The 23,546-nt window shown below is 40.5% G+C and overlaps 1 protein-coding gene across 4 annotated transcripts in view; it reads right to left on the bottom strand.

Moving 5' to 3' along the window:
- LOC126298626 (uncharacterized) overlaps positions 1 to 23,546 on the bottom strand; it is a 489,726-nt gene that overhangs the window by 190,334 nt on the left and 275,846 nt on the right. For all 4 annotated transcript variants that reach the window (XM_049990033.1, XM_049990034.1, XM_049990032.1 and 1 more), the window contains one exon: positions 10,081 to 10,214. In XM_049990033.1, the coding sequence (XP_049845990.1) occupies positions 10,081 to 10,214 (134 nt within the window). The remainder of the gene's footprint in view (positions 1 to 10,080; positions 10,215 to 23,546) is intronic.

Here is a 23,546-nt window from a genome sequence, read left to right as displayed (position 1 = left end):
CACACATCCATGCTCAAGGCAGGATTCAAACCTGCGACTGTAGCGGTCGCAATGTTCCAGACTGAAGCGCCTAGAACCGCTCGGCCACTTCGGCCGGCTGTCACAGCAGACAGGTGGTCTGTGTGAAAATGGATTTGCACATCACCACATAGTTCCCTTCTTGTGATAGGTCATGGTCGGTTGATGGACGCGGTTACTGGAATCTGTGTCGCTCAGCACTCTGAGACGGGGGATGAACACATGCAGGTGGCAATTGTACGAGGTGCCTCCAGAAGATGACCTGGTGTACATCGCACTGCCAGTCGAGGATGGTGGTGTTGAAGTTTCGCAGATGGCCTGGCAGTGTCTGATGGGCTGCAGAGTACACAGTGGCCTGCTGGTGCTCAAACAGGCCATACAAGGCTGGTAATGCACCGTGCGTCCCGCACGGGTAGCATATTGCACACCATCCAGTGCTGGTGCCACAAGCTGTTGTAACCCTTTGTCAGAAGCATTGGTCACGTGCTGTTGTGTGGGTATGTTGTGGCATTGCGGGGTTGGTGACCCATCACTCAGTGATGAATGCATAGTGCAGGCATCCCATGACCCAGTGGATGGCGGTGTGGTGATATAGTGTCTGGGGTGTGGCAACAGCAGGTGTAGGGAGCTTTGCCAGTGTAGCTGGTGACAGGGATGGCAGCATAGCATCCAGGTTGAAGTCCCACACATTGGCTGCTGGATTGGTAGTGGCAGCTACGGTATCACTTACAGTACCTGGTCGCAGCTTGATTTTGATGCTGGAGGATGCACAGAGGCTGGGAAGGTAAAATGTATACCAAAGTTTTAGATGGTCGATAGAGTATGTGGAGGGAGTTACTGTGGAGATGGGTGGAAAAAATCTTCTCTCCTCTCTTCAGCAATGTGGGTGCAGGAGTGGCTGGTTGGTATACACTCAGAGTATAACATGTGTGCACATGTGAAGGACTCGTGCTCACTGTGGCACCATGGCATACCAGAAAAAGGCATGCCATGTGGTCATGGAGCTGTTGAGCAAAATCTGGAACTCAGCTGGTGGTTGGCAATGGATGGTGCTTGGTGAAGTCTCCTGGGATGATGAGTCACTGCCCGTAGATGATTTTGAGAAATGATGCACCAAAGTCAGCATTGCGTGCCACTGGAAAACCTAGAAGAACTAGCAGTAAGGCAGTACCCAGTTGTATTATGCCACGTGAGGGCAGCTTTAAATGTTCTGTGGGATCTCTCCACCATGCCGTTTGTGGAGGGGTGGCAACTGGTTATGAAATGAACAAGTGTGCTGCAAATTGCAGTTAATATTTTAAATAGGTCTGATGTGAACTGTTGTTATGTGGTGGGAGCACCAAAAACATGAGTCCCAAATGTCTAGGAAAGCTTTACCCACTGAGTCTGCCATGATGTCAGGCAATGGTATGGCCTCCAGCAACCTGTGAATCTGTCGTTGACAGTGAGTATATATCTGTGGTCATTTGATGATGGGAGGGATCCATCAAGCTCAATATGGACATGGGAGAAATAGTGGTCAACCAGAAAGAAAGAGGCAATTGGAGCACAGAAGTGGTGGCTTACTTTGGTATGCTAACAAGGGAGGCAAGATCATGTCCATGGATAACTAGCCACATTCTTTAGGTGGTGTTGGTAAAAATTCACTATCCCAAGTATTCTACGGAGTTCCTTAAATGTTTTGGGGTGTGGGAACTCAGTGATATTGCAAGTCTTCTCGCATAGTGCATGGAGCCAATACGTGATATTTCATACCCCAAAAAATCAATTTCCAGGACACCAAAAACACACTTTCCCAGGCCACTCTTGTTATTTGGAGGTGGGAGAAACCTTCTGGAGATGGAGACGGTGTTCCACTGAGTTATGCAAGTTAATGAGGATATCATCCAAGTATTCAAAGTAAACTGAGGTTATCAAGGAAATGCTGCCAGGTCTGGGTAGCATTACAATGCCCAAGGGGCATAAAGCCTCTGTCAAATAGACTGAAAGGCATGATTATCACTGTCTATCCCACATCTTTCAGGATGAGTGAAATTTTCATAAAAGGTTTTGCACAGTCTAGTTTTATGATCATAGTAGCACTCAACAGGTTGTCACTGTACCTGCACAATAGTGGAAATGGATAATGGTTGTTACCCATTCTTATGTTGAGGGTGCAGAAGTCACCACATGGATGCCAAGTCCTGTCCTTCTTGGGGATAAGGTGGAGGCGGAAGCCCAGGGGCTTTTTGAGATGTGTAACACCCCTGCAGTTATGGTTGCCTTGATTTCGGCTTGCGCAGCCCATTGTTTGACAGGTGGGAGATGCCAGGATGGCAGAAGTCTGAGGTGCCCGGGGACACTGGAATGTAGTGTACCATATTGTGACATACGTCACGAGGGGGAGGGAGGGGGGGTGGGGAACAGGAATGGTGGGTGAGGAGTAGGAATTCAGAGTGTTAGTTGGCAAAAGGGACAAGAATAGGATAAGTGTCTAGTAGCAAAATGGGTGGTGGTGCAGCAGTCAGAGGGTAGGGAGCAATGGAAAGTGTTGCTGATGATACGGCAGTTTCCCAGGTTGAGGAGAAGACTGTAGTAGACAATCAACTGTTCACCAAGGATGGGGTGTGTAATGTTGGCCACACTAAAGGTCAATGCAAAATCTCTGCCGAGGCGGTGGTCAATGGAACAGGTGTACGAACAGTAAGAGGTGATTGGTGAGCCATTTGCGGGCGTGAGGACTGAGGGGTGAGGGTGAACGGCATCAAGCAGCAGGCAGTAACTGGTGGGTGTAGATGGATACGTCTGAGCCAGTGTCAATGAGGTAGGGTGTTGAGAAGAGTAGGCTACAACAATCGCACATGAAGGGGCATTGCAGCACCTCGGACCATCCGGGCACACCTGCTGGTGGCTGCTGTCGGAGTTTGTGTGCCGTGCACAGGGTGCCCAGGAGTTGGTAGCATTGTTGCTATATACCTCATGATACCAGCACAAGCCACTTGCAACCAGGGTCATCTCAGTCACTACTAGTTGGTGGATGGGAGGGGGGGGGGGGGGGGTCGTGACTGGGCAGGCAGACTTGCTAGCAGCTGCAGGCCAGGGGTTGAGGATGTGCGTGTCACACACAAGTTGGGTGCTTGCCAGTCATGAATGTCAAGATTTTAAACATGGCTAAAACAGCAACTGTCATACACTAAAATCACATCATGCCGTGGAGATATATAAAACAATCATGCCAAAGGTGTTGTCAGTAGTTAAAACATGATGTTTTAACTACTGACGACGCTTTCGTCATGATTGTTTTATGTATCTCCACTGCAGGATGTGATTTTAGTGTATTTTACTTCTGATGAAGGTATATTTGGATATACCAAAACCGTGGTCAAGGATTTTAATAAATCTTTATCCTGCAACTGTTTGGCTGTTATCATTTACCATGTAGTCACAAATGTCACCGTGTGGTGTCAGGCACAGTCTGGGGTTAGAGTGATGCATGCATGCCTGGGCAAGAGATGAGTTTATTCATCTCCGCAATCATCTGGTCCATAAGCTGTATCCTGTCCATGGGGGCACCAGAGGGGCTAGCGGATGAGGAAATGGACACTGCGGGTGGAGACAGCTTTGCGGAGAGGAGGTCATGGTGCTGTGTTACGGTGATCACAGAGTGGATGTTGAGTGAATGAAACACCCTATTGGCAGTGATGGCTGTTGCATCAATATTCATGTAGTCATGCATAGCCAGTGCCATACAGGTGACAGCGGGCAGGCATGTGAGCCAATTTATGAGCAGCAGATTATTTGAAATTATCGTGGATTCAACCAGAGAGCACAGATATTGCAAGAGCTGTGAGGGTCTCATATTGATGCATACCTCTGTTGAAAATAATGCATGTGCGCACTGCATCTCTGATGATGAAGTCAACCACAATATCAATTGGTTTTGTGCAATCTGGGTGGGGCAATTATGATGTCACATACTTCTGCAGTGATCAAAGTTTCCAGCTGTGTGACCATCAGAGTGGTATGGGTAGTGCAACTAATCACTGAAGAGCCTGTGAAAATTTTTTCAGCAGAGGCAAACTACAGCCAGGGTGTGCATTTTCAACTTCTCACGGCGTAATGAGTAATCCATTAAATTTCGGGCATGCAGCCGCACAAATAAAATTTCTTCTACTTATATTTCGGCCGCATATCGTCTGGCCATCTTCAGAGTGAGTCTCGAGACTGACTCGCTCTGAAGATAGCCAGACGATACATGGCCGAAATATCAGTAGAAGAAATTTTATATGCGCGGTTGCATGCCCGAAATTTAATGGACTACAGCCAGAGTTCCGGAGAACTGAAAAGCAGCAGGCGGACTGTGCCATGAGCTGGATGGGTGGGGGAAGGCAGGATGTGCACAGTGGTGGTGCCGTTTTGCACAAGTTCGTTCAGGAATGTATGAAACGCAGCCACTGGCTCCATTATCTCAGGGGGGCGGGCGGCAGGGTCTCTGGCCATTGGCTGGGGCCAAGCTCAAACAGAGGGGTTAGCCAGTTTCAGATTCATTCTGGATTTGGCCCATGATGCTAAGTTCGTAAGCTGTCTGGTGTGTGGCTTGGGCGAGATCACCAGTGTGGGAATGGGCGAGATTACTAGTGTAGCAATGGTTGTATATTCCACCAACTAATCTGTTCCAAATAAACGTTACATAGGACTAGACACAACAAAATGGCCCAAGACATACTTCACAAGGTTGGGACTGTACGGTGGATGGTCCAGCATTTCCCACTGAAACTTGCTAAATATATAAGGGGCATTCAAGTGAAACTCGATCACTAATGTAAAGTAATGGTAATGATGTTATTACCTCAAAAATGGTACATTTATCCCATAGCAACACTAGCTGGTCGATTCCATCCTTGAAGAAGCTAGTCGGCTACTGTCAAACCCAGGCCTGGACCCAGTCACACACTTTGTCATCTGTTGCGAATCAATATCCACAAATGGCTTGTTTTAGAGGTCCAAACATATGAAAGTCATACAGTGAAAGGTTGGGACTGTACGGTGGATGGTCCAGCATTTCCCACTGAAACTGCTTCAATGTTGTCTTCACCACATTGGCCTTATGTGGGTGGGAATTATCATGCAGGAGGATAACACCATTGGACAAGTTGTGTTGGTGGTTAGACTTGATGGCTCGTCTAAGATTCAGTAAAGTGACTTGATAACACTGGGCATTGATGGCGGTTCCCCATTCCAGGAACTCAACAAGCAGTGGGCCCTTGTGGTCAAAAAAGGACATCATGACCTTACCAGATCTGGTGTGCACAGCCTTTGATTTCTTTGGAGGTGGTGAAGTTGCATGTTCCCACTGCTTGCTCTGATGCTTGCTTTCCGGTTCAAAAGGGTGACACCATGTTTTGTAACCTGTGACAATACACAACAGAAAGTTGTATTTCTCCTCATGATAATGTTGCAGATGACTTAAAGACAGCGCCATTCAAGTATTGTACTTTTTAGCAGTCATATGGTGGGGAACCCACTGTGCACAGACGTTTTGTAAGTTCAAGGGTTGATGCATTATGGTGTGGGTGGTGCCCACACTAATACCCAGTAACAAATGAATCTTGTACACAGTGATTTTGCAGTTGCCCAAGACTAAGGCACTTCCACAACCATTTCCGATGTGATGACATGATGAGCCTGTCCAGAACGAGCATCATCTTCCAGTGACTCAAGCCCCTTAAGGAATCATTTGCACCATTGAACACACTTGAATGACTCAGATGGTACTCATCGTACACAGCCTACATCCATCAGTACATTTCACGACCTCCAACTCCCTCCACCACCAAAATTCGAATCGCTCCTCAATGTTCCTGCTTACTCGCCTGCATGTTCAGTAGTGGACGATAAACTGTGTGACCACCTCCTTTTCAGTGTGAAACCACACTGACACTATGCTACATAAAATGGTGCACCCACATCATTCTCTCTAAGAATAGATGGTGCCAGTCACCATACCCATATTTACATGGTACCACCTTGCATGCTTACCAAAGGTAGATGCACTGACCAGGTTTCATTTGAATGAACCTCTTATTTGAAAAAAATCTATTTAAAAAAAAGCATCTCATTACAAGTTACAGTGATCACTTTTATGCTGGTAATAATAATGCATGCCTCATTTTGAATAAGCAAACGTTTGGCACTGTACAGGAATCAATATTAAAAATGCTCTGGACTAACATGTTGGACAATGGTTTCTTGCTACATCTATAGTAAATGATCTCTTTGTTTTCAAGATCAATGTAGTTAATTGGCCTTAACACACAAATTATTAAAAATTGCTCCATCAAATCACTCAGTTATTAATTATTCATAGTCCATAAATTTCTAATATCATCCTTGTCCAGTGCATTCATACAGGGGCCCACATAGAACTCAACAGGCCACTAAATGTCTGATATCACACAAAATAACATATTTTTGCAATCACTAACAAAATTGGGAGAGCGTGTTCAGTCGTGCAGGTTGCTAGGCATCTCTGCAGGAAGCGCTACTGAGAATAATTCCTGCTGCCATGTGGCTTTTTGGGGAAAACCCCATGCTTGGCAAAGGGGTGAGTGGGAGTTATACTACAGCTTGATGCTATGCGTGCTCTGTGATGTTACGTGCACTGATTGACATGTCATCTGCTCGGTGCTAGTCCATCTGTCACAGCAGATGGGTGGTGTGTGGAAAAATGGACGTGCTTGTTGTCACAATAATTCTCTAACGATATCTCAATTTTTTTTTTTTTTACTTTTCATTTTTGGTGTACATTTACTTTCACCAACCAATTATTTGACACCAATTCTGTTTCTGAAGACTGGTCAGTCTACAATTCCTCTTCAATCACACAATAACAACGTAAGTACTTCACACTATGCTTCAGATTTTGCAAACATAGTTTTTAAATGTTTTACACATGAAGTTTGATCTTAAATTCACAAGCACAGTACCTACCATGCAGTCAGCTCCTTGATAGAAAGAACATTGTGCAGTATATTATGCATTTATCAATATAATTTCACAAATATCGATGGAAGGGTTTTTCAACACAACATTATGAGTTTAACAATCATCACATTAAAAGAAAGGTATGTTCAAATGGCTCTGGGCACTATGGGACTTAACTTCTGAGGTCATCAGTCCCCTAGAACTTAGAACTACTTAAACCTAACTAACCTAAGGACATCACACACATCCATGCCCTAGGCAGGATTCGAACCTGCGACTGTAGCAGTCACTTGGTTCCAGACTGTAGCACCTAGAACCGCTCGACCACTCCGGCCGGCAGAGAGGTATGTAAAACATGCTGTGGCCATACATCCATATTTAACAGAACTTATCCATTAATAAATGATCTTGAGACCTTGTATAGAGTCCTCATAAATTATCCTCTGGTCAGGGTGGATCTGGGCTGGACCATAGTCCCTTTTTAACTAAATAATATTTATCATTGTGAAATACTCACTTTTACCAGTGCCAGTGACTTAAGATACCATGTGAGATGGCACAGTGATGAGACATCAGACTCACATGCTGGAGGACAGCAGTTCAAATTACATGAGGCCACCCAGTAGAGGTCTTCTGTGGTTTACCTCACTCACTTAAGGCAATACAGGAATGGTGTCTTTGAAAAAGGCAAGGCCAATTTCCTTTCATATCCTTTCCCAAACCAAGCTTGTTCTCCATCATTAAATCTTATGTTCCTAATCTTCTGCCATTGCTCTCTTCATTTAAGATATAGCTGCAACCTACTTTTATTTCCAGTTTTAAAGAAAACCAATACAAGACTCATGCTTGGAGTCACCCTACTAAACAAAATTTCCTGTCACTTCATAGATAATTGTCAAATATTTTCAAATCTCTCTCATACACTGAAGCGCCAAAGAAACCGGTATAGGCAAGCGTATTCAAATACAGAGATATGTAAACAGGCAGAATACAGCACTGCAGTCGGTAACACCTGTATATGACAACAAGGGTCTGGCGCAGTTGTTATATGGGTTACTCCTGCTACAATGGCAGGTTATCAAGATTTAAGCAAGTTTGAATGTGGTACTATAGTCAACACATGTGCGATGGGACACGCCACCTCTGAGGTAGTGATGAAGTGGGTATTCTGCTGTATGATCATTTCACGAGTGTACTGTGAATATCAGGAACCCACTAAAACATCAAATCTTTGACATCCTGCAAGAACGGGACCAATAACGACTTAAGAGAATCATTCACCATGACAGAAGTGCAACTCTTCTGCAATTTGGTGCAGATTTTAATGCTAGGCTATCAACAAGTGTCGATGTTTGAATCATTCAATGAAACATCATCGATATGGGCTTTCAGAGCCAAAGGCCCACTCCTGTACTCTTGACAAGTGCATGACACAAAGCTTTACACTTCGCCTGGGACTGTCAACATCAAAATTGGACTACTGATGACTGGAAACATGTTGCCTGGTCAGATGAGTCTTGTTTAAAACTCTGTCAAGTGGATGGATGTGTACGGGTGTGGAAACAACCTCGTGAAGCCATGGCCCCTGTAGTCAACAGGGGACTGTTCAGTCTGGTGGAGGCTCTGTAATGGTGTGGGGCACGCTCAGTTGGAGTGATATAGGACCCCTGATACGTTTAGATATGGCTCTGAGAAGTGATATGTATATAAGCATCCTGTCTGATCACCTGAGTCCATTCATGTCCATTGTGTATTCTGACAGACTTGGGAAATTCCAGCAGGACAATGCGACACCCAACATGTCCAGAATTGCTACAGAGTGGCTCCAGTAACACTCTTCTGATTTTAAACACTTCCACTGGCTACCAAACTCCCCAAATATGAACATTATTGAGCATATAGTATGTGATGCCTGCAACATGCTGTTTAGAAGATATCGCCACCCCGCCGTACTCACATGTATTTAGGGACAGCCCTGCAGGAATCATGGTGTCAGTTCTCTCCAGCACTACTTCAGACATTAGTTGAGTCCATGCCACATTGCATTGTGACACTTCTGCGTGCTCTTGGGGGCCCAACACAATATTAGGCAGGTGTACCAATTTCTTTGGCTCTTCAGTGTAGCTATTCAGTTATTACAACATTAGAATTCAGCTTGTGCTCTCAGACAAAATATTCTGCCTTGAACATTAAACCCTTGTGTCATACTTATTTTTTCTTATGATGATTTGGTTTTTCAATTTGGGTGTATTCTCCATTCAGTACATCCTGCATATCCCTATCAACCTGAAATGTGATTCTTTACAGGTGACAGTCTTGCATCATACATTTAACACAGTTTTTTTAGCAATGATGGTCATAAAAAAAGAACTGTATCATCTTACCTGAAGCTTAATAATCTGAATAGCACTTATTAGAAATCATTACAACGCACTTCTATATCTCCCTCCTCCTTATTGCATGCATCTTCATCAATTTTTTTGAGTGAGCTAGTCTTTTCTTTAACACTAACTGCATTTCTTTCTTTATTCCACTCATTGATTCCAAACACCAGAAAAATATATTTCAAAAGCTGTGCTGTTGCATATATGCTTTTAGACATAAGTTTAATTAGGGTGTGGTATGGCAGCATCCAGTTGAAAATGGCTTAAGAGTCAAAATTGCAACTGTAGACAATAAACGTATTTACAGGCCCAGGAAAAAATGTTATTATTAAGAAGACTGAAACTGTGAAACCAATACCAAAAAATTAATCAGCTGTAAAGGAGTTTACTGATGACATGACTACTAATCCAGGTAACTCTCACTTAGATAGCTTAAGAAATATCCATCACATACATTTATTAGGAGGAGTTAGTGAGGCATGAATAATTAGCTGAGGCTGGAACCAGAAATGGTGTCAGGATGGACCATTTTTGTATACAAGTTAGACGGATAGTGTAATATCAATCTGAGAATGTAGGAAATGCTGTGGGTATTATATTCCTTATTTCAAGAAGATACAAATGGTACTCAAAGCTTCTGTGAAATATTAATTTGAGCTTTTCATATACATGATAATACTGTGTGATGAGCAGACATGCATAATGGTTGCACTACCTTCTCCTGATGTTTCTTGGTGTTGTGAATGTTGCTGCTGTTGTGAACCAGAAGCACCTTTCCCCACCCAAGGCTCCAAAGCATGAGAAAATTCATTACGATAATTTGTTCGTATCTGACTTGACTGTACAGATCTGTAAAAGAAGAAGAGAAGAGAATGTTTATATCAATACATACAAAAGTTTAACACAAAATGTCAGAAACAGAAAATTTTTACTCAACTTAAGTACAAGCAAACTTATTGCATTCTTTGGGATGTATTTAACATTTGTAAAATTAATAATTAATAAGATGAATCAGTTCTGTGACATGAAATTTTTATTGTGAAGGTATATATAAATTGTGTACACTATATTCTACACATTATCAAATTGGCAAGGAAGTGTTTAGCACTCCATCAAGATCAGCATCATGAGAGATGAATGCTGGGGGCGAAAAGTGAGTATACCCTAATTAACAGATCATTCCCGGTATTGGCATGGAAAACTGAAGTTGTATTGAAAGACAGGGAATTGAACCAAGTCCTTTTAAGTACAAATTTGTGCTTAGGTAGCTCAGATAGTAGAGCACTTGCCCGCGAAAGGCAAAGGTCCCAAGTTTGAGTCAAGGTCTGGCACACAGCATTAATCTGCCAGGAAGTTTTACAAATTTACTGTCTTAATCATGGTACTGCCTCTCTCTCTGGCTTGAGTCCCATAGTGTTCAGAGCCATTTTCTCTCTCTGGCAAATTAGGAAAATATGAAATATTTAAAAAATTCATTACTGCCAGGTACTTCAGAAAATGAACTGAAGCAAAGCCTCTCTGAGACTTAGGTTAATTTATAAAACAAAAACCATTGTTCTCTTCATGAACATAAACATGCATTATACATACTGGATAAAATATACGAATTGGACAAAATAACATGAACATCCTGATACAAACACAGCATTTCCATAACTTATTTCATAAATTACCTGCAACACACTTACATAATCTTTTGTTTGCCCCACTCATGAAGTGTGGTGAACAGCCATTATCTTGGAGGTTATTGTGCTGTTTTGTTGATGTGACAACATTTTGAACTTCACAGACTTACCAGAAAGTAAATAACATGTAGCCACTTCATTTGGGTATCCTTGGCAATAGTTATAAACCATTTAGGGGTACTTGATTGGCTGTTTCTAGGGTTGTGGCAGCAGAGTACAGTGGAAGAGTTTGACTATTAAACAGACTGCCTGATGGGGGAAAAAATACAATTGAAGTACCCACTAGACATGGTTGGATATCAATGTAACATAGTACACCTACATGCCCTCGGCAGATATGTCAATTATTAGAGCTGCAATTCTATGTGACATATACAGTGTTCATTGGAGAGCATTAGTATTATTTAGATTTAGTGTTGTTACCATGCCTGGTAGTATATATAAGAGACATGAACATCATCATGTGCTGAGTGATCACTGTGAAACACATGAAAATGCTGCACGCTCATATGAGATGGCATTACCAGTGCCAGACAGAGTTTGAAAGGAACCTCACTATGGATCTCAAATCATGCAATATACAGATTTATGAGGTATGCAGAAGTGACAGAGGCCTGATACCAAACTGTATGGGAACATGAGGAAATGCATACTCATCAAGATTACCACCAACCATGTCTGAACACCACATGGGAGGATCACAGTAATACACATCAAGTGCAGCCTAACCCTCTCACACCAGCACCTGCTATCCAAGAACAGGTAATGGACACTCTGCAAAATTCTGTATCATCTCACACCAATGGTCAGATAGTAGCAGCAGTGAGATTATGGAATTGCCATTAATATCACAACACAGATGGCTGAGTTCGGAGTGGGGGCATTAGCGGTAGGCATGGACTCCTGATGCATGGTACTGCATTCTGTTCAGCAATCACTCATGGTTCTGCACTGCCTCAGAGGGTCTTTGTTAGCAAGAATGGTGGCAACCTGGAGAGATGTTCAACTCATCCAACATCTCAGAGGGGCACAGTAGTGTCACTCCTGACATCATGGCGCAGAAAGAAATCAGTTATGACCTCAGATCATGGCTGGAAGTAATTAACAGAACACTTGTGGATCAACAGCATGTCACGGAGATCCTGCATCCTCTGTATTTCATCTCCTGAGACAGTAAGATGGTGCCATTTTTCAACAGGACAATGCTTGTCCACACACAGTATGTGTCTATGAACAGTCTGTGTGATGTTAAGGTACTCCCAGTGCCAATAGATCATTTGTGTGTCCAGCTCTTATGTCAACTCTCTCCCAGAGGCACTATCCAGGATATCAAGAGCCAGTTAAAAGAGTTGTGGCCAGCTTGTCTCAGCAGAGGATAAAATAGTATCATGACACCCTTCCTAACAGAATAAGTGCACTTATCCTGAGCACAGAGGGTCAATGTCATACTGATAAGTGAACTCATACTGCTAAGCTATTTGTAAATTTGACTCAGTTATGTTATCAAATACCCTCCAACCTGTGAAGCTTCATTTCATTTAACCTTCCCACTATGGGTGCTCAACTTCTTTTGTCAGACTTTGTAAACAGTGGAAAACAGTAAACATACTAATGGAGGCAAGATGAAATTAAAGAGTGCTGTTACATTGTTTCAAAATATGAGACAATTTGGTATTTCCACCCATGTATTACTTTAAAAGAAAGTTTATGTTGCATTCTGTACCTGTAGCTTCACTTGAACTGTGTAAATTGGTTCTATTCAACACACACACACACACACACACACACACACACACACACACACACACACACACACACACACACCAGAAAAATATAATGCACACAACTCCACACATCAGTGCACCTACTGGCTGAATGAATGAGAGAAAAGTCTAGCATTATATATAACTAACATCTCTGCCACAGACCTTGTCAACTTAGTGGTAGACTGTTTGGTATCATGGTGCAGCTGCAGGGCAACACATGATAACAGCCTAACCAGTGTTGGTACCTCTGTAGAGAGAGGAAGAAGTGTTAGAAATTATGTTCTGCAATGACCTGTCATTTTCATTCCAGATTTATATTTAAAAATACCCTCTAAGCCAAAATTCTATACTCTTGCAAGCAATCATTCAGGAGTTATTATTAATTCATTGATGTTTAAAATGAAACAAAAATCTGCTATATGATTAAAGTTATGAACACCAAATTAGGTATGAGAGTTTAATTATACATTATATTCATGGGTGTAGTGTCTTATTGCATGGTTTTTGAGTTTTTTCTGCTAATAAGTTCTCAGATGGAGACTTTCACCTGGTTTTCCAACATGAGAGAAAATTGTATTGTTATCAAATAATGAATTAGTCATTTTACTGTAAGTACCTCTTCATTTTAATATTAAATACTTCCATGAACTGTTTTAAAAGTCATGAGATATTTCAGGACATCTGAAGACTTCTTATTACAATATAGAACTTGTCTGGGTGCATGAAATAAAATAAAAAAATTAATGTGTAGCACGGAAAAATACATTTTCTTGTAAACTACTGCAATTTACATAAGATTTTATTTTGCTGACATTTAGTTGCAAACCAGTTCCTCTGAGACCTTTGATTAACTGTGATGTGCAAGTTGTAGTCCTGCTTTTAGAACTGTGTCATCAGAACTGTTCACTCTGTAAAGTGCTCACCTGTGGAGTGACCATCATTGCCTTCAGGGGTAATGGTGTTCACCCAGCAAACTGGCCATCATTCCTCCAATGGTAATGGTGGCTCTGTAAATTGACCATCATTGCCACCCAGGGGTAATGGTTATCACTCAATAATGGAATGAAACGGAATGGACTGACATTTGATTCACACCACTCAGGGGGGAGTGGGGGAGGCTGAGGATGCAACAGAACAGATTAGAACGACATCACATAGGCCATCACATGGAACAGAAGAGAATGGATTGGAATTTCATTTTTAAAAAGTTGACAGTGAATTTCACTCACACAGGCCATTAAAACACAGAGGAATGGAACAACAAAAGTTACAAAATACATTTCATTCACACAGAGCATGAATATGGGAAAATGAAATGAATCAGAACACCCTCCCCTTGTTAAAGTGACCCAATATTTGGACTAGTCTGGACCAGGAAGCATAGTACAGTAATAATATGTTCTTACCCTCAAAAGCTAGTCTCTAGAAATGTCTTCTGGACACCAGAAAAAAGGCTGAGGATGAGAGTTCAAAAGTATGAGGGTCTGACACACAAAACTATGCACTTCAGTTTCATTTTAACAAATCTTATTAGTTGAATACTTCCTCCTCCTATCTATTAGGCTGACAATCTAATCCAAGAGTGCCATGGAAAAATAATAACATTGCATTGTTTGTCACTAGACAAGGCTAACGTTAAAAAAAAATTGTAATACAACCACTATTCCAACAAGTGTTGCAAGTTACTACCATCTCATGTCCCTCTGAAAATTTAAGAACCTTCCAAGAGGGTGTGCAACAAACTTGAACGCATAGTAACTTCTGAGCAACTCATGACATGACTCAACATTTTGCTCTTTCAGTCTATCAAAGGTTTTGTTAGGAATTAACTGACTTTTGCCAAAGTCACATCACCTCTCACAAAACCTCTCATTTCTCTGCAATGACACACACTCTGTTAAAATCTCCCATAATACACACAGCTTCCCAAGTAAAATCCAACTAAATTTCCCTGATGTCAAGAACAAACCTTCAAGTACTGGAACAGTGACGAAATCCTAAGCCCATCAGTAAAGAGCTAAAGGTAAAAGTAGCATTCTCAGATACTTACTGCGTGCATGCCCCCCCTCCCTCCCCCCCCCCCCCCCCCCCCCCACACACACACACACAGATATGCATGTTTCAATACCACTGAGGCTGGTCGCCTGCTCAAAGCCAAGCATATTACTTATATGTATAATTTCACTCTCCAAACTACACAGCCTTTGAAGAAGTATGTTATGATATGGTATTTTCTAATTGCATTTCCATTGCCTATTTCTCCACAGAAAGATAAGATGTATCTTATGAAGTCTCTGCCTTTTGTATATGTTATTTTCAGTTACTGTATTATCTTGTAATCAAATTACCTCTCTATGGAGTACTACCTCAGTTGTGTAACTGCGTTCATGACCTCCTGTCAGAAAGGTCACAGTTGTTAGTAACTGATGAGAAGTCATCAAGTGAAACAGAAATTATATCTGGAATTCTCCAGTGAAGTGTTGTAGTTATTCAGGTGTTCTCAATCTATAAAAATCAAGTAAGAGACAATCTGAACAGTACTCATAGACCATTTGCAGATGATGCTATTATCCACAGTCTAGTAATCAGACAATGAAAATGAATTACAAAATGATTTTGACAAGATACCTCTATCATGCAAAAAGTGACAGTTAATTCTGGACAATAAAAAGTGAAAGGTCCTCCAGTGTGTACCATACTAAAAGATTTTAGTTACATGATAAATTACACAAATTTTAAGCTTATATTTCAGCTAAATACTGACAGATTACAATTATTAATATCTTAAACTGGAACCACCATTTAAAAATTTTTGTGGAGTACGCAAATCAAAGACTATGTTATATTGGCAGAACACTCAGAATGTGCAAGAAATATACTGAAGAGATTGCCTTATCTATGTCTGTCAATCCTCTTCTGAAGTATTACTGTATGGTATGGGATCCTCATCAGATAGAATTCACAAAAAGTTCAACGAAGTGCAGCTAGTTTTCCACTATCACAAGATAGATAGATAGATAGATAGATAGAGATAGAGGTAGAGATACAGAGAGAGGGAGAGAGAGTCACAGATATGACAAGTGATTTGGGGGAAATCATTAAAACAAAAGGCATTTTCTTGTGATGAGATCTTTTAATGAAATTTCAATCATCAACTTTCTCATTCAAATGTGAAAATATTTTATTTCTGATAAGAAAAACCAGAGCTCACATGGAAAGATTTCCCATGTGCTATTCAAGAGTGGAAGAATTGCTTGGGATGGCACTGTCTAAACTTCTGAATATTTGTATGAGGCAGTTGCTCATCATATTCCATTTTATTATTTCTCAAAATAGCTGCTTTTAAAAATTATACACTTTTGTGCGTTTTAGTTTTATAAGTCTGCAAATGGCTTTAATGTTTTCACAAGATGTTATAACCATTTTCCATAAATTTAATTAATCTGATAACTAGTTGACAACATTTCTCACAGACATTACAGATTACAGAACTCCTTCTCATGTTTTAGTGGCACATTAAATGACAGTAGCATAAAGCCATATAATGCCATTTAAAGCCATATAATGTTTGAATAAAGACAACATTCACATCAAGTTAGCTTGAAAAGTTGTCAGACAAAGATTGAATAACTTTGTTGAGTGGTTAATACCTACAACAAAATTATAGTTACATGTGGGGTAAAAGTATAGGATCTGAAGAGGAAATGCAAAGCAATGACTGCTTGCTTGGCTGGCGTTGGACAACAATAGCTCCACAGCTGGCTGGCAATCTGATTCTACTATCAGAGTGCAAGACTCAGTTATCAGCAGTGTTGTCACACATTGCAAAATAGGTAGGTAATGTTCACTACAAAATTATAGTTATTGCTATAAAGCCAGTCAATGTAACCACAAAGTTCAGGGGCGAGGAGGTGACGAGCATTTGAAATTGTGACAGTGGTATGCAAAGTACCCTTTGCAACACACCATAAGGTGGTTTGTGAAGTATAGATGAAGATGTACTATATTTTCCTTGTATGTCCATATCTCAAGGACAAACCTGCCTTTGAGCTTACACTTCCCATTCCCTGAAATGTGTAAGCATCTGCACCTAAGCAAAGCTTTCGATTGCATTCCAGTTAATGTACTACTGGGGAAACTAGAGTTTTATGGGGTGAGAGGGAGCACTTTAGCTGTGATAAATTCTTATTTAAGTAACTGAAAACAATCTGTTTCAGTCAGAAATGTAAATTCTTGCGTAATGGAAATCAGCACAGGTGTACCACAAGGGTCTATCCTTGGACCCTTCTTCTTCATTGTAGCTATTTATGATTTACCTAAAAACGTAGCCCACCCTGTCATGTGTTATGCTGACAGTACAACACTACTTACCATACATCAGAACATTTCAGATCTGAATAAACTAAGAAAAGAAACACTTGATAAGGCTCTGGACTGGTTTGGAGCCAATAAGCTCCTGTGCAGTCCTGATTAAGTGCAACAACTTTTAATGGGAACATCAAATGAAGTAGACAATAAGTCAGTAAAACTCTCAGCTATTCACATTGACTCTAAACTCTATGGGAGGAACATGTCAATCACATATGTGAAAAAATATCTCGGGTGCATACCTTATCTTGAAACTAAGGGAGGTAGTGAGCTTAGAGTACCTTAGGGTGACATACTTTGGGCTATTCCAGTCACATATCTCACATGGTCTGATTATATGGGGGCACTCCCCTCACATCAAGAACATCTTGAAATTCCAAAAAAGAAAGAAGTCTTACGCACAATATGTAAAAGAGGTCATAGGGAGCACTGTCTTCCTCTTTTTTCCAGACTCAGAATACTAACAATTATGAATTTATACATCTATGTGTCTGTACTCTACATTAAAAATAATATTTCAGAATTTATTGCCAGAGGGGAAATACATGAACACAACACCAGGGCTAAGAGTAATTTAGACATACGGTGCCAAAGATTAGCAAGAACAGGAAATTCCCACAAAGTTAACCCACTCAAAATGTCCAATAAACTGCCAATTCATATTCAGTCAACGATTATAATTTTTTTAAAAATTAAGTGGTACAGCTGGCTTTCAGATCATCCACTCAATGACATTAAAGAATTCTTTGAGATGCCTGAGGAGGATATTAGCATTTAAACGTTGTCTGTAGTTAAACATATTATTGTGTGCTGTGGTTAATCATGTGTAATTACATAGTGTATACAATAAACAATATAATAGTATATTACATTAGATTACAGTATAGCTTATTGCATTAACTTTTAGAAGCTATCCTGGTGTAATTCAGTACACTGCCATGCTTCAAATGTATTCTATAATGTACTGACACTTGTTTATTTTATTATTCTATATGTACTAGTACACCCTGTATGATGAAGCCAATATCACTGTAAAATGATCTACGGTGAATAAAATTCTTGATTCTTGAAATGTATAAGTGCACAAGCATTCGAGCTGATTCAGCGAAATATGATGCAGATGTCAAAAAGACATGTCTTATCACAAGTTGCTAGCTAATCACTTTTGCTTGTTGGAACAACATGGAACTAGCCAGAGCTATTTGGAACTTTATGATCAGGTGTTTCACATGAGTATTCAAGGAAAATATGACAATTCCTCGAATGTGCATGTGCCGACACCCTCGCCACCTGCTGATTCTGCAGGAAGTTGTGTTATAAAAGCAGGGCTGTCACTTGGAGTTGGATGTTATCGATGCTGGACAATTCTGAATATCAACATTGTTCAACATTTATCTTCCAGGATGTGCATATGATAGAGATGCGTGAACTCGTTCATCTTTGGGGACTAGTTCACTGGTGATATTCCTTTTTGGCAATCATTCGTTTTTCCTTGTCCATCATTTCTTTTCTACCTAACTGCACATGCCAAATGAATTTTAGATAAATTTCCAGAAAAATATCAAGTATGCAGAAGTATTACTTCTGCATCATAAATTCATTGATTGCTTTATATGGACAAGTTGTTTACTTTGATTTCCTTAGTTGAATGAATTCTTAGAAAGTATCACATTACCAAGCTGGCATGACAAGTCAGTGACCACAGGCCAGGGAGTGAGAGGTCAGAGCAGGTTGAATGTAAGTACATATGGAACATGTTTATGACCCAGCATGGACCACCACCCACAGTCATTCACTTTTGCGAGAAGCTTGTGATCATAGCAAATACAGTGTCTTTGTTTTCAGTTCATAATACTCTCCCCCCCCCCCCCCCCCTTGAACCCATGAACCATGGGACCCTGCTGTTGATGAGGAGGCTCACATCCCAAACAATACAGATAGCTGTACCATGGGTGCAACAACAATGGAGGGGTATCTGTTAAGAGACCAGACAAATGTGTGGTTCCTGAAGAAGGGCAACAGCCTTTCCAGTAGTTGCGGGGACAACAGTCTGGATGATCTGGCTTTGTAAAATCAACCATAACAGCCTCACTGTGCTGGTACTGCAAAGGGCTGAAAGCAAGGGGAAACTACAGCTATAATTTTTCATGAGGGCATGCAGCTCTACTGTATGGTTAAATGATGATGGCATCCTTTTGGGTAAAACTATTCCAGAGGTAAAGTAGTTCCCCACTCAGATCTCTGTGTGGGGACTACTCAGAACGATGTTGTTATCAGGAGAAGCAAAACTGGCATTCTTCGGATTGTAGCATGGACTGTCAGATTCCTTAATCGGGCAGGTAGGTTAGAAAATTTAAAAAGGGAAATGGATAGGTTAAAGGTAGATATAGTGGGAATTAGTGAAGTTCAGTGGCAGGAGGAACAGGACTTTTTGTTAGGTGAATAGAGGGTTATAAATACAAAATCAAATAGGGGTAATGCAGGAGCAGGTTTAATAACGAGTAAAAAAAATAGGGACACAGATAAGCTACTATGAACAGCATAGTGAGTGCATTATTGCACCCAAGAGAGATACAAACGCCACACCCACTACAGTAGTGCAAGTTTATATGCCAACGGGTTCAGGAGATGAGGAGGAGATATGATACTGCATCAAGAATTTGACAATGCACTGAAAGAGTTTAGTCAAAACAATGCTCCGGGAATAGACAACATTCTACTAGAGCTACTGATAGCTTTGGGAGACCCAGCCATGACTAAAATCTTCCATCTGGTGAGCAAGATGTATGAGACAGGTGAAATACCCTCTGACTTCAAGAAGAATATAATAATCCCAATTCCAAAGAAAGCTGGTGCTGATAGGTGTGAAAATTACTGAACTATCAGTTTAATAAGTCATGGCTACAGAATACTAACATGAATCCTTTACAGAAGAATGGAAAAACTGGTAGAAGCTGACCTCGGGGAAGATCAGTTTGGATTCCGGAGAAATGTACGAACATGTGAGGTAGAAACCAGATGGCAGTTATAACAGTTCAGGGGCACAAAAATGAAGCAGTAGTTGAGAAGGGAGTGAGACAGGGTTTTTGGCTATCCCTGATGTTACTCAATCTGTATATTGAGCAAGCACTAAAGGAAACAAAAGAAAAATTTGGAGTAGGAATTAAAGTCCAGGGAGAAGACATATAAACTCTGAGGTTTGCCGATAAAATTGTAATTCTGTCAGAGATTGCAAAGGTCGTTGAAGGGCAGTCAGATAGAATGGTCAGTTTCTTGAAAGGAGGATATAAGATGAACATCAACAACAGCAAAACAAGGACAATGGAATGTAGTTAAATTAAATTAAGTGATGTTAAAGTAATTAGATTAGGAAACAAGATACTTTAAGGAGTAGTTTTGTTATTTGGGTGGCAAAATAATTGATGAGGGCCAAAGTAGAGAGGATATAAACTGTAGACTGGCAATGGCAAGAAAAGCATTTAAGAAGAAGAGATATTCAAGAAGTATAGAGTTAAGTGTTACGAAGTCCTTTTAGAAGATAGCCATTTATGGAAATGAAACATGGGCGATAAACAGTTTAGACAAGAAAAGAATAGAAACTTTTGAAATGTGGTGCTATAGAAGAATGCTGAAAATTAGATTGGTAGGTCATGTAATTAATGAGGAGGTACTGAACGTAATTGGGGAGAAGAGAAAATTGTGATACTACCTGACTAAAAGAAGGGATAGGTTGGTAGGACACATTATGTGGCATCAAAGGATCACCAATTTAATACTGGAGGGAAGTGTGGGGGGTTAAAATCATAGGGGGAGACATAGAGATGAATACAGTAAGGAGATTCAGAGGGATGTAGATTGCAGTAGTTACTGAGAGATGAAGAGGCTTGCACAGGACAGGATAGCATGAAGTGGAGAGCTGCATCAAACAAGTCTCTGGACTGAAGATCACAATAACAACAACAATAACATTGACAATATATACTTGTGTACTAAAATTAGAAGCTTTGTATCAGCAATGGCACTAATTCTATAAATATGCTGGGAGATAATCGGAACCTCATAAGTGAAAAGAAAGAAGACTTTTTTCCAAAACCTTCATGACATATTGCACATCACTGCTTTGAAGAGCTTTACAACTGAGGAAGATAACCAGTTTTTGACCAATCATCATCTGAAAGTGGCCCCTAGGTTCATGCCTGGAACCAGTTATAAGTCATTTGTTAAAGAGAACTTCTGAGTAGGCACAGGCAGCTATTAACAGATGAGAGTGAAAGAAACATGAAATTCAACACTTCAGTAAATTCATTAAATATTAATTTCAACACAAATGTTCTGAAAAGGAAAGCTCACTATTAGACAATGCTGATAATTTTATGTGTATTTCAGTCATTTAACTTATTATGGAAAAATGTAGGCAAATGTGTCCATGAAACTTACACTGAAAGGCTTTTTACTTAAATCATTAGTTTCTCTCACAACAGTACAAAATACAGTTACTTTTAGAGAAACGCGTGTTTTGTTGAAAATGTTTTGGAAAATTGTCTCTTGCATTTACCTCTGAGGCATAGGATATACATGGTGATTATAATTAGAATTCCAGTTTCAACACAAAGTACATAAAGAACCACTCCTCAGAATGATGTCAAATATCAACAGAATGTTCTAGTGGGAAAAAATTATGAAAATTTTGCAACTAGCTGTAAGTGGCAGAATATGTAAAATAAAAGTCATGGGGTACATAGTTGTTTCTCAGACTGCATCTGAGATGCTCAGCATGACTGTGTCAATGCAGGATTGTGTCCTACTGGCAAAGCTAGTCCACAAGGTCTGATGTCTCCCAAGGGTCTGGAGAAAAAGATTATGAAATTTGGAAAGACATGTTCTTTTGAAGTGCACATTATTTTGAAGTTCAGGTTCTTTTGAAGTGCAATGTGGCAGAAGGAGGAAAACAACTGATCCAACATCAGTACATGATGTGGCCACAGTGCTGCAGGAGGGGTAGAGTGGTGATGTGCAAAAATGCAGTGCACGGGATTGCTCGAACTTTGGACATGGCTGTGAGCACAGTGCATAAAATTATACAAAACATATGGCATTGCTGGCCTATGAAACTACCTATATTCAGGAGTTGCTTCATGCTGGCCTGTCAGTAACACAAGTATTTGCTCTACAATTTCTTGCTCACATGGAAGTGGATAATAAATGGCCATGGAACATTCTGGGGACAGACAAAGCCAATTTCCATATCCAAAGTCATTTCAATACACATGTCACATAACTGCAGAATATGAGTAATAGAACATCTGCTCACACATCAACTAGTACCGCTTTAGTCTTCAAAGGTAACTGCATGGTGCAAGTTGATGGCTTCGCAATTTCTCTCTCTCTCTCTCTCTCTCTCTCTCTCTCTCTCTCTCTCTCTTTCTCTCTTTTTTTTATGAGATGGGTTCTGCAGGTCCTGTTTCCTTTACTCTCACTGGTAAATGAGAGTCTTTCCAACCTTTCAACAGCATAGATGTGTGGGTAGGATCAGTTTTATGCAAGAAGACACTCCTCTCTACATTGCATACTCAGTGAAGCAGCTGCTGCAGAGGCATTTTTGAAATGATAGAATTATCAGTTGTCATTTTCCTACAGCCTGGGCATTCAGATAACCTAATCATAATCTGTGTGACTTCTGGCTGTGTGATTATCTAAAAGATGCTGTATTCAGTGCTCTGATTACAGACATAGCTGAACTAAAGCCATGTATTGTGCAAACACATTTTGAATGTGACCCACAAGACATTCCAATCTGTTGTGAAAAATGCTGGCTTTTGATTGCAGCTTGAGACAGAAAATGGTGGACAGTGTACTGACTATGTCTTGTGGCAGTCTCACAACAGTTAAAAAATTTCTTTGTTACTTTTTATGTAGTTTTTGTCCTCAGGAGAATTAAAAACCAATGTCATTGTTTCTTTTTACAAGGTTTTTGGCCTCAGGATGATTAAAAACTGACTTTTCCCATCCAATGTGGTATGATCTTGCCATGGTGGATGAGTTTATCTAATTAACAGTGCCACAATTATTGGGTGCCAAACTTGTGCAGTCACACACATCGCAACAGTATGGTGGGGTTAATGTGCAACTTACACCAAAGCTATTGTACTGGGATTCATCTATGATTTGTAATCAAATCCATTTACATTATGATGCTTACGGCGCAATGTAGTGGGAAAAGTGTTTTTTTGTGTGTTTGTTTCTGTCATGTTTCCACATCTTTGATAAAATTCTGATCAAATTTGATGTCATTCTGAGCAGCAGTTCTTTTGAAACTGGAACTTAAATTATAATCATACTGTATAAGTGGATAATGTTGATAT

Source organism: Schistocerca gregaria, chromosome X (genome assembly GCF_023897955.1).
Source record: "Schistocerca gregaria isolate iqSchGreg1 chromosome X, iqSchGreg1.2, whole genome shotgun sequence".
Lineage (NCBI taxonomy): Eukaryota > Metazoa > Arthropoda > Insecta > Orthoptera > Acrididae > Schistocerca > Schistocerca gregaria.
This window is presented reverse-complemented; position numbering and strand designations above follow the sequence as displayed.